At 40.7% G+C, this 15,519-nt stretch overlaps 1 protein-coding gene across 2 annotated transcripts in view; it reads right to left on the minus strand.

The window, feature by feature from the left end:
- CHD1L (chromodomain helicase DNA binding protein 1 like) overlaps nt 1-15,519 on the minus strand; it is a 72,321-nt gene that overhangs the window by 35,868 nt on the left and 20,934 nt on the right. Inside the window, exons 1-7 of one of the 2 annotated variants that reach the window (XM_052636566.1) lie at nt 13,702-13,831; nt 13,458-13,570; nt 10,737-10,843; nt 10,050-10,164; nt 9,436-9,467; nt 4,715-4,796; nt 985-1,147 (exon numbers count right to left, since the gene is read on the minus strand). In XM_052636566.1, coding sequence (XP_052492526.1) covers nt 985-1,147; nt 4,715-4,796; nt 9,436-9,467; nt 10,050-10,164; nt 10,737-10,843; nt 13,458-13,570; nt 13,702-13,708 — 619 coding nt within the window. In that variant the 5' untranslated portion in view covers nt 13,709-13,831. Of the gene's footprint in view, nt 1-984; nt 1,148-4,714; nt 4,797-9,435; nt 9,468-10,049; nt 10,165-10,736; nt 10,844-13,457; nt 13,571-13,701; nt 13,832-15,519 lie in introns of those variants that run through there. The other variant, XM_052636565.1, reaches the window with a different exon arrangement.

Raw genomic sequence — 15,519 nt, forward strand, 5'->3', positions numbered from 1 at the left:
AGGCAAGTTGGTAACACTGTCTCATTTGAATAACTAAGTGAAGTTCAGAGAAGTTAAATCCCTTATTCAAAGTCATACAGCTGGCTGCTAAAGGTGCTAGTACTCACACTTAGTTCTTTGACTTCCATACCCCTTTTCCTTCCTGAGCTGTCAGAAACTTTGAAAACTAGCCTAAACTGGAATTACACTGCACGCAGGATTAAAAAATACAAGTGCCCAGTTAAATCTGAATTTGATAAACAAATGCTTTTTTAAAGATCAGTATGTCCTGTGTAATATTTGACTTGGAATATTTTAAATAGCAACATTAAACATGGGGACAATCAGAGCAGGTTCCCCAGATAAAATTCAATCTGTGGTATGGAGATTTCTGCTGTGAGAAGCCTTTCCAACTTATCCTCAGCTAGTACATACAGACCCACTAGTTGGCATGCCCATCAATTATTTTGAATAACGATCCTGGGATAATATCACATAGACAGACAGACAATTTTACAAGGCAGAGGAGCAAAGGCATGAGAGGAAAACTACGAATGACCATTGTACAAACCAGAATGGCTTCCTCCTTTACTTCCACCACCATCTAGCCCAGACTTTTGGTTCTCATGCACTGATAAAAGTGTTAAAAGAAACACCAGTGCTATGGAACCCTGAATGACAGTTTCAGACTACGGCACCCACATATTTCTCTGCCTCAAGAAGTACCATGTGACGTTATCCAAGTCCTCACAGAAATTACATGTTGGGAAAATAAAAGTCTGCAAACCAGCAGACACTAGACAAACAAATAAGAGAATCATGAACAGCAGGCACTGGGAACAACAAGAGGACTCTGCCATCACCTTATTTTTGTGTGGCTCTTTATTTCCTCAGAAGGGATTCTCTGGTTATGGATTCTCCTTCTTTTCTATCTGTAACCCTTATGCCCTAGGGAAGTTGCTGGGCCCAGACCTCTTGGGCATGATTTGTAAAAAGGGAACTTGCCTGACTCAGACTCTTTCTCAATGTGCTGGTAACGCTGAACAAAATCTTCCACCTGCTCCCTGGAAAAGAGATCAGGCTCCACAAAACTGAGGAGTGAGTAGAGCTCCTGGAGGCTGTTCTGGATGGGTGTTCCAGTCAGCAGGAGGCTGAAGACAACTGAGAACTCAAATATACAAATGAATAAAGTGAAAATCTATAATGCTGAAAAGCAAGACTGAATGACCCATCACAACCTTTACAGAGAGAGGCATGACTGAATGAAATGAATTCAGGGACATGAAATCAGAAAACTCAGGTTCCAAATGTATATAGCTGTTTGATGTAGGAAATAATACCTCTTCAGTTTCAACTATAAGAAGGGGATAATAATCCTGTGGAGGAGATACCATTTATAAAGTAAAATCACTTTGTGAACGCTAAAGTACTGATGAGTATTCAAAATGGTTACTGTTATGCAACCTATGCAGAAATTCAAGCACACAGCATATACTCATGCAGTTTGAGAAGCCCAAAACTACAGCAGCAGGACCCACCACTACAAGAAAGAAGATATATTTTTAAAAAACATTCTTTTGTAAGACTTAACACGTGCAGCCAATGCAAGACATCAACAATTCTGGACATTTCTGGACTATATACCGCCCAAAATGGAAAGACACTTGTTAAACTTTGAGCAGAGGAATAACAACACCATGAATAACAGACTAATGAAGTAAAGGTTAGGAAAAACAGTAACAACAGTTGTTGGGTCAAGCAAAGGACAATCTCTTAGCTAACATAACAAGATCTTATACTACTTGAGTTAAATAATACAGCACAAAGAGAAAGCTGTATCCTGTGTGTGTGTGTGTGTGTGTGTGTGTGTGTGTGTGTGTGTGTGTGTATAATACATGGCAATACATTATGTGTGTATATATGCATATATATACACATATATACATATATATACTGAATTCTGATATTACTTTTTTTGGGCTCCAAAATCACTGCAGATGGTGATTACAGCCTTGAAATTAAAAGACACTTACTCCTTGGAAGGAAAGTTATGACCAACCTAGATAGCATATTGAAAAGCAGAGACATTACTTTGATGAGTAAGGTCCATCTAGTCAAGGCTATGGTTTTTCCAACAGTCATGTATGGATGTGAGAGTTGGACTGTGAAGAAAGCTGAACGCTGAAGAATTGATGCTTTTGAACTGTGGTGTTGGAGAAGACTCTTGAGAGTCCCTTGGACTGCAAGGAGATCCAACCAGTCCATTCTGAATGAGATCAGCCGTGGGATTTCTTTGGAAGGAATGATGCTGAAACTGAAACTCCAGTACTTTGGCCACCTCATGCGAAGAGTTGACTCACTGGAAAAAGACTCTGATGCTGGGAGGGATTGGGGGCAGGAGGAGATGGGGAGGACAGAGGATGAGATGGTTGGATGGCATCACTGACCCGATGGACATGAGTCTGAGTGAACTCCGGGAGTTGGTGATGGACAGGGAGGCCGGGCATGCTGCAATTCATGGGGTCGCAAAGAGTCGGACACGACTGAGCAACTGAACTGAACTGAATGTATTTTTATTTTTTTAACAATATTAGAGAAGGAAATGGCAACCCATTCCAGTATTCTTGTCTGGAGAATCTCATGGACAGAGGAGTCTGGAGGGCTACAGTCCATGGGGTCGCAGAGTCAGACATGACTGAAACAACTTAGCATGCACACATATATACATTTAGGTTTGGGTGTACACATGTGCTGCAAAGAACGTGGCAGCATATATACCAAATGTTAAAATACACAGTGGAATAGGATTATTGGTGGCTTTTACTTTTCCTCTTGTGTTTCTATAATTTGATTTTGGAGGGGGTCATAAGAAGATATCAAAAGTGATAAATGAAATGATACAATCAATGAGAACTGTTTTCAAAATCTTTGGGGGGAGCACTTTCACTTGGTTTGTTTCTTTTTAAATTGTCTTATCAATGCCCACCCACTCATGCCGCATGCAGTGCAACCTATTCACAATATTTCAAGTATGGGAAATGGTTAACAACGAATGTTTCCAATAACTAAATCACACTTTTACAATATGCTCAAAGAACTAAAATGGCCAAAAAATATGAAGTCAATGAGGATAACCAAGGTTGTCAATCACTAAAATGAAATTACACTATCACATGGATTAATATTTTAATTCAAAGCAGTGTTCATTTCAGCATCAAAAGTTATAATCAGGAAAAAGAAGCCTAGAGACAAATCTCTGCTTATATATAAAATTTTGGAAGCTTTTTTGTATAAAATATTTTGCAAATATTTTCTATATTATTAAATATTCTTCTACATAATCTTTCATAATCTTTACAGCCTTACTCTGTAAATATACTGTTTGGGTATACCACAAATTGTACAGTATAATCAATTCCTATATTGACATTTAGGCTTCTTCCAAATTTTACAAACAAGCTGAAAACAGTATTTGGAAGAGGAGAAAATAGAAGGCAGTACCCTTCTCCCCACCTCTCAGCCCAATCAATAAATGTGTTTTTTTCCTGACCAACTAGCTGTCTGCAGTTCAAACCTCACCTAAAAAGGAATACTCAGGAAACATAGAACAATCTCCTCTGAGCCTGTTTCCTTACCAAAAAGAAGAAAAGGCTCTGGAGCCAGCAACAGACTTTAGCTTCCCCACTCCAAACACAGGCTTCCTTTACTACACCTGCTTCTCTTCTCCCACTATAAATCAATAAACTGGCATAGCAGCTGATGAAGCAGTATCTTAGAGTCTCTTGGGTGCCAGATATGACAATCTCTTGGGAAAGAGACTGTGTTAAAGGGTCCTTAAAAAGAAGGCAAAGGACACCACAGAGCAGAGGGGGCCTACAAGGGGACAGCAATCTTTGAGTTCGGGGTAATAATAATAATAGTGGCCATATCTGCACTTAAACACTGAAAACCGTAACTTTTAACCACTAAATAAAGAATTCAGATCTAAGACTTTCCTCCAAATGACCTTTAAATTCATTAATTGATCTATTATAGGAAAGGGACCAAAATCAATGACGACCCCAGAAATTTGCACACCAGGTCGCAGGAATTAACAAGCCTTTACTAGGTCAACAATAAGAAGGGCACTTCATACCCATAAGCTCTTCCACTGGCTCCTCAGAAAAGAGGGCAAATCTAAGGCTACAATGACATTTCTCATCTGCTTTGTCAGAATGATGCCAAAGAAGTGAATGGAGTAAGATCAAAGGTTTCATACTCAGAGAAGTATGACAAAGACAGGTGAGACTGAAGGGAATATTCAATGGCATGAAATTAGTCTCTTCATGACTCTGAATTGTCAAATTTTCTAAACAGGTAAATGGGGGAGTTGTACAATAAATATGTCAGATATGTTTGTTATTGCAGACAGAAAAACTACATTAAGATTATTTTTAAAGAAACTGAAAATCAAAAAGACAGTTGAAACATTTCCAAAAATACAATGTATTATCCTGGAGTAGAGTCCTATTCATTTGACAACCAGATTTTTAATAAACATTATCTCCTATGTAAAAGACAAGAGAAATTAGGCCATGTTAAGTATTACTTGTGTCACCATAAAATGTTCATTGAACCCTGCAGAAATCTCACTGAAAAAAATGTGTCAATTTAATTGGCTCTATACAGACCAAACTAATATTAACATTTTTTGAAAGGGAGTGATATACAAACTAAAAGTATCCTATGAGTTTACCTCTGAAAGAGTCTTATGCAGCAAGGAGCTTTGGTTTTTCAACCTGTGAGCTTCATCCACAACAAGAACACTCCAAGGAAAGCTGTGAGGGAAAAATCCATGTTTTCAGTTTTATATAACTCAAACACATATCTCACACCCAAAAGTCTTACTACAAAACTAAGACTCTTTCTGGGAAGACTAATATCAAGCCATTCTGTTAGAAACACACCCAAATTGCCTTCTCCAAGAGCCAACCAAGTACATAAGGCAATATCTGGATAATGTAGTAAAATTAAGGGAATTGATTTTCTGAGATGTATTGAAGGTAGAAAAGAAGGCACTGGAGACAGAAAGCAAAAGGAAACACTTATGACCACTTACACGTGCCACTTTAACATACCTAAAAGCTTGCAGCTTTTAGGTATGTTATTTAACCCAAAAAAATAAAATGAGTAGACACTATTGTGCCCTTTTTACTAACATGGATACTAAAGCTCAGAAAGGCAGATGACTCAGTCAAGGTCATAAAATTAGTATGAGGCAGAACTAAGATACAGACCCAGAAGAAAAGTCAAGACACAATGATGTCATAGTAGCTAAAAAAAAAGTGTGATTTTAAAATGGGGACATGGTAGACTTCCCAGGTGGTACAGTAGAAAAGAATCTGCCTGCCAATGCAGGGAACACAGGTTCAACCCCTGGTCTGGGAAGATCCCATATGCTGCAGAACAGCTAAGCTCCTGCACCACAACTACTGAGCCCACACTCTAGCAAGTCACCGTTTCTGAAGCCCATGTGCCGAGAGCCTGCACTCTGCAACAAGAGAAGCCGCTGCAATGAGGAGCCTGTGCCCTGCAATGAAGAGGAGCTCCTGCTTGCCGCTACTAGAGAAAGCCAACAAGCAGCAAGGAATACCCAGTGCAACCAATAACTAGATAAATTATAAAGAATGGGGACACGGTGAACAGCTCAAATGTTACAACAGGAAGATACATCACTGGCTCTGTTAACATGGAAGTCACTGGTGGCTATGCCAGTGCCCTTTGGTAGCATAATAGTTATGACCACAAATTCCCAAAAAGATATCCTCTGTATATACTCCTGGGAAGCTGTTTTGCCCACAAAAAAATTTAAAATATGTATGTATTAATATGTTCAAAGCTGCATTATCTAAAACAGCAAAAACATGAAAATAATAATAGGTCCAATAATGGGTGATGAAATATAGCATTTTAAATGATAAATATGATTATAATTTAAAAGGCCTATATAACTTAAAAAGATATAAATATTACATATATTTATATAATAAAAACCATGCAAAAGATAATAAAGTGGAAGTTATAAGGCTCTTACCTCATTTGAAAACGTTCTGTAATCCCATTACATTATTCTTATACTTAAAAAACTAAATGTAGGGGACTTCCCTAGTGGTTCAGTGGTTAACAATCCACCTTCCAATGCAGGTTTAATTCCTGGGCGGGGAACTAAGATCCCACGTGCTGCAGGACAACTAAGTCCATGGTCCACAACTACTGAGCCTGTGCACCTCAACTAGAGACCCCAAGGGCCGCAAACTACAGAGCCTACACACTCTGAAGCCTGTGAGCCACACCTATAGAGAAGCCTGCGCATCGCAAAAAAAGCCCATGCACCAGCACACCACAACGAAAGATCCAGCAGGCTGCGACCAATACCCTGACACAGCCAAAAATACATACATACTTACATATTAAAAACAACTAAATGTACATACAAGTAAAGCAGAACACTGGAAAGATATATGGAAATTAAAATCCCTCAAATATTAGAGGAAGATCTTGAGCAGAGGTTGGCCTTAAAAGAGGAGGAAGCCTTCTTCCTCTGAGGCCACAGAGAAAATCCAGAAAATGGGTACAGAGGCAGACAGCTAGGCCCATTCACCTACTGAGTGGTGCAGGTAGAGGGAAGAACTGGGTCCACGAGAGGGTGCAGAAATCAGGATCACTCCTGCCAGGTAGCAGGAGTTGCACTGAAGGATCATGAGGAGTAAGAGTCCAGCTGATCTTGGACACTGGTCACGGCATGACAAGGGTGTGAGCCCTTTTCAAGGGGCTACAGGACAGTGCCTGGCTCCTGTTTAAATTACCATTCAACACAGATTAGGTATTAATCTGTTAAGATCATTACGGTATCAATGGCACCCCACTCCAGTACTCTTGCCTGGAAAATCCCATGGACAGGGGAGCCTGGTAGGCTGCAGTCCATGGGGTTGCGAACAGTCGGACACAACTGAGCGACTTCACTTTCACTTTTCTCTTTCATGCATTGGAGAAGGAAATGGCAACCCACTCCAGTGTTCTTGCCTGGGAGAATCCCCAGGATGGGGGAGCCTGGTGGGCTGACGTCTATGGGGTCACACAGAGTAGGACACGACTGAAGTGACTTAGCAGCAGCAAGAGTATATATTCAGATTTTTTTTAAAATTTCTATTCTTTTAATTTATTTTGCAACACAGTGTGGCATGTGGGATCTTAGTTCCCCAACCAGGGATCAAACCCACACCCCTGCAATGGAGGCATGGGTTTCTTAGCCACTGGACCACCAAGGAAGTCTCAATATTCAGGTTTTTACATACAAAAGCAACCAATAAACAGCGTGTTTAATGAATCAAGACTACAAGCAGGTGGATTTGGGCTCAGTAACCGAAGGTCGTCAAATTACTCTCTAAAGGACATGCCAAGGGATGCTCCCTGGACAGGAAGAGGTGGAGGGAATTCCAGGACTGGATGGAGAGTGGGTAAAGTAATTTCTAATCCTCTTGATCCAAAGATTTAATAAGTTTATTGTCAAAAAATTTTCCTATTTTTCATATTGTTACATGCACAGTCTCAACCCTCCCTAATAAGCCTCTTTAGGGCTGAGATTGCATTACACTTTCAGGCTGTTCTCAGTAGGCAGTACAGTCATACACAGTACAACCTTGCCAAATACATCAAAAGAACACAACTGTGTTCTCAGGGGTCATACTGAGTAAACATTATAAATGTCCCTTTACTACTTGGTTTTTTAAAATCACTTGGAATGGATTTAAGATAATAATCTAATATAGAAAGATTATATTTCTGCTGAAAATGTGAAACTCCAGTGCACTTACTTTGTAAGGTTCTCTTTTAAAAAGCTCTACAACAAAGTGGGTTTGGATGTCTGCTTTGCCATTTACTAGCAATGTGCCCTGGGATGGGTCACACCTAATCTCTTACCATTCTCATCGATAAAATGGATGACGATACCTACTTGTTAGGGTTTTCATGCTGATTCCATAGCACAATTTATGGAAAGTACCCAATAACATCTATGTCCTAATCTTCTTGCCTTTTGAGACTTTCCATATATTGCCTAATATTATGGATATCTGTATACTTCTTATTAACTCTATTGGAGTTTATGTTCGCTTAAGGGTCACTGTATGGTTTACTTTCCTGGTATTGCTGGTAACTCCCAGAACAATGTCTTTCCAGAGGAGAGATCTTTAATACATATTAAGTTGGATATTGACAATAAAAAAGAAGTGAGAGGGAAAGCATATCCTTTTCTGAAGAAAAGTAAAGTAAATATGCGTACTTAAATGAAACACGAATGAAACAAAACACTACATGGAAGTCATGAAATCTATGACTGAGTCTTTAGTGTTTCAAAATAAGATGAATATAAAAATCCAACTCAGAAGAGCCTGGGTATGAAATAACATTTCTAATATTGATAAACCACTCTGTAAAAGTTCTGAATATTGAAGAAACAAACTGCACCTAACCAGAAGTACACATGCTATGAGAATGAAACTGTCAATGTATTTTCTTATTCACCCAAAACTGAGCTCTTATTTATAAGGTAACTGTTGGCTTAACCACATACTGCAACACAGCTTCCCTACCACCGTATAAAGTACCAGATAGAATCAGGAGTTACACCTAAGTTTCCTATACTTTATGAGCTGATTTGAGACCTCTAAGCCAATAACTGGAAAGAAATTTACTTAAAAATTCCTTTCTAAAAAGCTAATTTTAGGGCCTCCCTGGTGGCTCAGTGGTAAAGAACCCACCTGCCAATGAAGGAGACACAGGTCTGACCCCTGGCCAGGAAGGTCCCACATGCTGCAGAGCAACCAAGCCCGTGTACCACAGCTCGAGCCTGTGCTCCGCAACAAGAGAGGCCACCACGTGAGAAGTGTGTGCACTACAGCTAGAGAGTAGCTTCTACTTGTCGCAACTAGAGAAAAGAAAAGCCTGTGCAGCAACGAAGACCTAGCACAGCCAAAATAAATAAATAAAATTATTAAAAAAACAAAAAGTTAACTTCATAGCACTGATGGCTATTTTAGGATATTTCCAGAAAAAAAGCTCAAATAATTCCCCTATGTTGTAGTAGAATTTCCACACAGCAGTTCTGACAGGCATCTATACAAGTTGTGATGTAAAGAATCTGGTATCTACTAACCGCCCACCACATACAGCTTATCTCACTTAATCCTCACAGCAGCTGTCTTCATTTTACAGATAGAGAAGCTGAGGTTCACATAGGTTAAGTTAGGGAATCTACGCATACACAGCTAAGGAGTACGGGCTTGGACTGCAAGACTCCTGCCATACCACACACCCGGTAAGACTCATGGATGACAAACCAGGGGAAAAAATGTGAAGGAAAGACATAGCTCTCATGACACATTCAGGACAATTTCTGAAGTAGTGCAACATACTCACGACTTTAGAAAAGATGCATCTTTCAAGCAAATCTGAAAAATTAAGGAAGACACATTGTAAAGGCTGATATTGATATACTTCTGACATTAATAAGCTAGTCTTTTATTAACTCTCCTAAACTATCGGATTTAGCTGTCTCATTCATTGACTATGTAAAAGAGTTCCGAGCATAACCTCTGGGTGGCGGCATCTTACAGACAAAGGGAGGCATGAACGCGTGGAAGGGCTTGCTTACAGGAGTCTGGACATTATTAGCTTGAAGAACAAGAGCAGAGACGGGAACTAAGTATCTTCATCTTCCTTTCCTATCCTCTAGTAACAGATGATGCCTCAGCCTATCCTATGTTCTTCTACTCATCGGCCAAGAGACAGTTCAAGTGCTGCCTCCCTGGGAATCCCGCCCCCTTGATCCACCAAGAGAGAGGGAGAAATATCGAACTAACGATAGTTTTTCACTCCCTTTGCTCACAGGACCTCTGTGAGAATCAAACGAAAACAGACTTTCCTCCTAGAATAACATGAGCCCTCAAAAAAACTAAATATAATCCCAGAGGATTCTACAACTTCTAAGGTCCCAGGTTAAGAGTTCTGGCTGTAGAAAAACAAACAGATACCTCATAGGTAGTTAGCAGCACATGAAAACGTGACTCCTGCTTCAGGTCTTGCTGTAGGCAGGCTCTCTTGTCCTTGTCACCTGCATATGTTACACAGGAAAGACCTGGAGCAAATCTGAATCCAAGAAAAGAGGTAGATGAACACAAACACAGAGCCATGGACAAGGGGTGCATGTCTGGAAAATGACATTTCATGGAAGGATTGCAGATGTACAGACCCCAGGATGCTCTGCAGCCAGAACGAGTCCTGAGACCCTGAAACCTCAACTAGAGTAACGGGTAAACCTAAGGGTGACTAAGTCCCCATGTGAAGAGGGAGAAGGGTCAGATGAACGTCTAAAAGGACCTTGTGTTAATTCTTAAAAGAAAAATATTTTTCCACATTCCTATGAAATGTCACTGTATCACTATGAAAAGGATGTATCACTATGAAAAGGATGGTTTCTTCCTCAGTTCAGCAAAATTTACTAAAAATGAGTACTGACCTTCAAATTGCCAAATGGCAATAAAAACATCCATTGGACCCTCCCTCATCTGCCCCTCATTCTTTATCTACACTGCCTCAGGTCAGAGTTTTCTGGAAAAAATAAACTCACTGCTTAGGACAATATGTTGTTTTATCATATTTCACATAGTACCCAGAAAAAAAAAAGTAAAAAAAAAATTTCAACTACATCTACTCTGTACCTCTCCATCTCTTCTTTCCAGTTGCTCAAAACAGACAAGGGACAAAGAATCAGAAATGGTCCTTCATCATTTAATCTTCCTGCCAAATAAATGAAGAGTGCAATAGTCTGGAACACAGAAAAAGAAGGCAGTTTTGATCACCTTTCCGCAAGAGAAATAATTATAAAGTTCCCACAACCTTGCAGAGAACACCTATAATTGCATCAAAAAGAATAAAGTATAAACACAATCTATTAAACAAGACTGGCTTTACAAACAAATAATGTACAATCTTCCACACATTAGGAGAGTCATCCATTGCTAGAGTGATATCAGGTAAGCTTTGATACAACTGCCGAAGACACTTATGGTACTCAATTACATCAACAGTCAACAGCAATAGTGCTCAAATTTTATGTAACTGAACCTTTCACACAAAGGAAAGCATCAGGAACAGACAACAGAAATCAACGAAAACAATGCAAACAAGGCACAAAGTCAGGAATGCTCTAAACATGCATGCTAAGAAGAATCAAGATTCGACTGAAGACGACCAACCACACCCTGGCCTCTGCTGTTGGCCAGGTCTCCTAAAGGAGGACGTTTTCCTTCCTTCCTAACCTCCCCCCACATGGATTTATGCATGCATGTTTGCACGCTAAGCTGCTTTGGTCTATCCAGCTCAGCAACCCCATAGACTGCAGTCCACCAGGCTCCTCTGTCCATGGGATTCTCCTGGCAGGAATACTGGAGTGAGCTTCTGTGTCCTCCTCCAGGGGATCCTCCCAACCCAGGGATCAAACCCGCATCTCTTTATGTCTACCTTCACTGGTAGGCAGGTTCTTTACCACTAGCATGAGGAGGGCATGGCAACCCACTCCAGTATTCTTGCCTGGAGAATTCCATGGACAGAGGAGGCCTGGTGGGCTACGGTCCATGGGCTCGCAAAGAGTCAAACACAACTGAGTGACTAAGCATTGCATTACTACTAGCACTACCTGGGAAGCCCATGCACTAGGAGTACCCTCTATTCACCAGGCTCTATTCTGAACTCTGGTGTAGAACAGTTAACAAAATAAACAAAACTCCTCGCTCTCCTGGGGCACACATTCCAGTGAGGAAAACTAACAATAAAGAATGCCTCATAAACTCACGTCAGGGTCTAAATTGGAAATCTCTGTAAAGCCTAATAGCCTATTTTAGGACCTGGCTGTACACATTTTTGACTAGAGAAGTTTCTTTAAAAGCTTGCCATGATAAATGGATACTGCACAGGAGACTACGTGGAGGGCTCTGTACCTGAATTATAAGAGTCCATTGGCCTGCCTCCCAGAAACACTGGGATACTTCTCTTTGTTCCATATCTCTCAGTTCAGGAATATACTAGAACCAGGATTACTGCCTGAGACATCTGAGGGTGATAAATAGCTACCTTGGGGAACCATGCTCAGAAGTCATACTCTATCCTAAATAACCCCAAAATCAATGAGGTACATCTAGATTAAGGCATTGCCAACAAGGTTAGGGGCTTCCTTGATAGCTCAGGGGCTTCCTTGATAGCTCAGTTGGTAAGGAATCCACCAGCAATTCAGGAGACCCTGGTTCGATTCCTGGGTCAGGAAGATCTGCTGGAGAATAGACAGGCTACCCACTCCAGTATTCTTGGGCTTCCCTTGGGCTCAGCTGGAAAAGAATCCACCTGCAATGCAGGAGACCTGGGTTTGATCCCTGGGTTGGGAAGATCCCCTGGAGAAGGGAAAGGCTACCCACTCCAGTATTCTGGCCTGGAGAATTCCATGGACCGTATGGTCCATGGGGTCGCAAAGAGTTGGACATGACTGAGCAACATTCACTTTCACTTTCAACATGGTCAGACCAGACTCTGAGCAGAACTGTTCCAGGTTGATGTTTACTATGTGAGGTCAGACTTAAGGGGAGAGGTTAGTCCTTCTAAAAGGACTAATGGGAACTTTACTCACTCTGTGAGTTCAATGATGAAACCTTTGGAATCAAGAAACTTACACTTCCATGGTTTCTGCTCAATTGCCTCTGCTGTATACCCTGACTGCACTGACTTTCTTTGGTACACTACAGAGGAATAAACCTTGTGTGATGAACCCAAGGGGTATCTGTGTCTGGACTTTCCATCAATCCAAGACTACCACTGACCTCTGTCACCATGAACTGTACTTGTGATTATCCTACTGGCAGGATCAACCTCAAGACAAAACCTGGTAATGCATGCCCAAGGAAGTCACGTCTGATTCTACCCAAGGAGGTAGGTCTGATTCCTACCACTGGAAGGCCAGGTCATTTTAGAAAACAGAGTACCTCCTCTGTAACTCTCTAGCATGCCAGAGAAATGGGAGGTAGCCCCACCACTGAGGGAGACTAATATTAAAAGTGATCCATTTAACTAGTAAAGTATTACGAAAGAGGGAAGAGCCAATTTGATCCCTGGGACAGGCATACTTGCTTTATATAGAAAATCCTGCCCATTAATTGTAATTCTATATATCAAGGGTTAGATTAAAACAAAGGAAGTGACAGTTCAAAACTACCCCCATAATGAGAAAAGCCAAGTCCAAGGTCATGATCTCATTAACAAAGGCTCAGGAATAAAAATACCTGTATACCTCCTAGTGTAAAAATACATCCCGATAGTTGGCAGCTAAAAACAGGAATGAGTTGTAAGGAGGTATTTCAGTAGAGGTAAACAGTACTCGCTCCACAGTGACATACCTGGCAGGTCTTACCCAAGCCCATCTCATCCCCCAGGATGCAGCCATTCTGACAGTGGAAGCACTGGGCTAGCCAGTTGACTCCCTGCAGCTGGTAAGGGCGTAGACGGATTCCTAGAAATGAAACAAAACAAAACAAAACAAAACAGCAAGTTGGAAGAGCAGACATTTCAGCACACACACAGGCTATGTTCAAGACCTTCAACCAAAGAACCCTGCCTAATTACCCATACCCCACGACTTACTGGCCATATCTTTTGCTGAGAAGTTACAGATATGCAAATATTTGCTGACTTCCACACTATTTTTTGAACAAACTTTGCCACCACTATAGTCAAAGCCCTAAAACAGCCTGTCAGTGTTACAGGATCCACTTGACAGATGAGAAAATCAATCTGGGATCTGGCCTCCAGTCTGCGTGAGTCTCATGCCAGTGTCCATTCTAGGAAATGAGGTTTTACTGATGCAACGTAACAGCAAACAACAACACATGGGTGATACACGTGTCTGCTTGCTTAACTGCAACCATTTAAATCTGCCATCAGATGCTAAAGGAAAAAACAAATCAAGACAGGACTAGACTAAATCAAGTTTGAATCCAGAAGCAGTGCTGTTAAGAATGGAAAGTGTTGCACAGGAGGTGTTTACCAATGTACAAGGACAGCAGAAAATAGACCTCTGAAATCCACAGAGCTCCTGCTGCCTCTCTTTCTCTGAGGTGGGGGTGGGAGGAAACCCAGTTTCAGAGACTAGCCATATCTTCCCAAGGGGGAAACCCCCAAACATACTTTATGGAAAAACTATTAACAAAAGTAAAACTCTGGTTTGAACTTATCACCTTTAAAAAGAAACTGGGCAACATATAATTGTAAAACATTTAAAAGATTAACAAGTTATTTTTTATGTAGGTATATAATTATAATTTTTATCTAAAGATATTTACTTTATATATGTAATTTTTATTTAGAAAAGAAACAATAATTTAGTACATTAAAAAAAAACCCTCCATAAAAATAAAAGGCAGACCTCCCTGGTGGTCCAGTGGTTAAGAATCTACCTGCCAATACCAGGGACATGGGTTCAATCCCTGGTCTGGGGAGACTCCACATGGTGCAGAGCAACTAAACTCCTGTGCCACAACTCCTGAGCCTGCACTCTATAGAGAGCACTCTGGTGCTGCCAACTACTGAAGCCCACACACCCTAGAGCCCGGGATCTGCAAAGAGAAGGCACTGCAGTAAGAAGCTGTGCACCACGACCAGCGACTGCATTGCAACTAGAGAAAACCTGCATGCAGCAACAAAGACCCAGCGCAAACAAAAACAAAACTTTTTAAAAAGGCAAATGACAAGTGAAAAAAAGATACTGATGGCAAGTAAGGCAGATAAAGGATTACTATTTTTTATATTAAGCACTTACTAAATACCAGAGAGAATAGTAAACAATGTACATTAATTTACCCAATTTAAAGCTGGTAACAATCCCATGCTAGGTATCATCCCCATATTGTATGTGGGAAAATCCAGAAAATTTCAAGATTAAAATATGAACCTTGGAGACTTCTGCTTTTGGGGAGATAGAGATGTTCTTTTCGTCATTCCTCTTGATAATGCAACTAAAAATTCTGAATATTACAAAGAAAATGAACATAATAAGATGACTCTGAAAAGGTGGGGTCAAAGAAGGCAGACTGGTTAGTAACCTTGGGAGCCAGCAAACAACAGTTATGAGTTCCCTGGGTTTCTTTTTGCCTCATATAGCCCAGACTTAGAGGTGAAGAAACCAACCACCCAGACATGCCAATGTACACAGCAAAGAAAAGTTTAAAAAATGCCTGTTTCCATAGCCAAAGGAAAAAGACAGCCTAGAGAGACAGAACTTATAACTTTTGGACAATAACCACTCTAGTTAAGCCAAACACTAAAGGGAAAAATCTGTGGCCCCACCCCCAACAGCAAAGGCCAAATGGGAGCCTAGACCTCCACCCTCAAGAGGTTCAATGAAGTTCCCATCACCCCTAGCAGGAAGGTACCAGGGATGGCTAAGCAGGCAGTCAGGATCTT

This window comes from Budorcas taxicolor, chromosome 3 (genome assembly GCF_023091745.1).
Source record: "Budorcas taxicolor isolate Tak-1 chromosome 3, Takin1.1, whole genome shotgun sequence".
NCBI lineage: Eukaryota > Metazoa > Chordata > Mammalia > Artiodactyla > Bovidae > Budorcas > Budorcas taxicolor.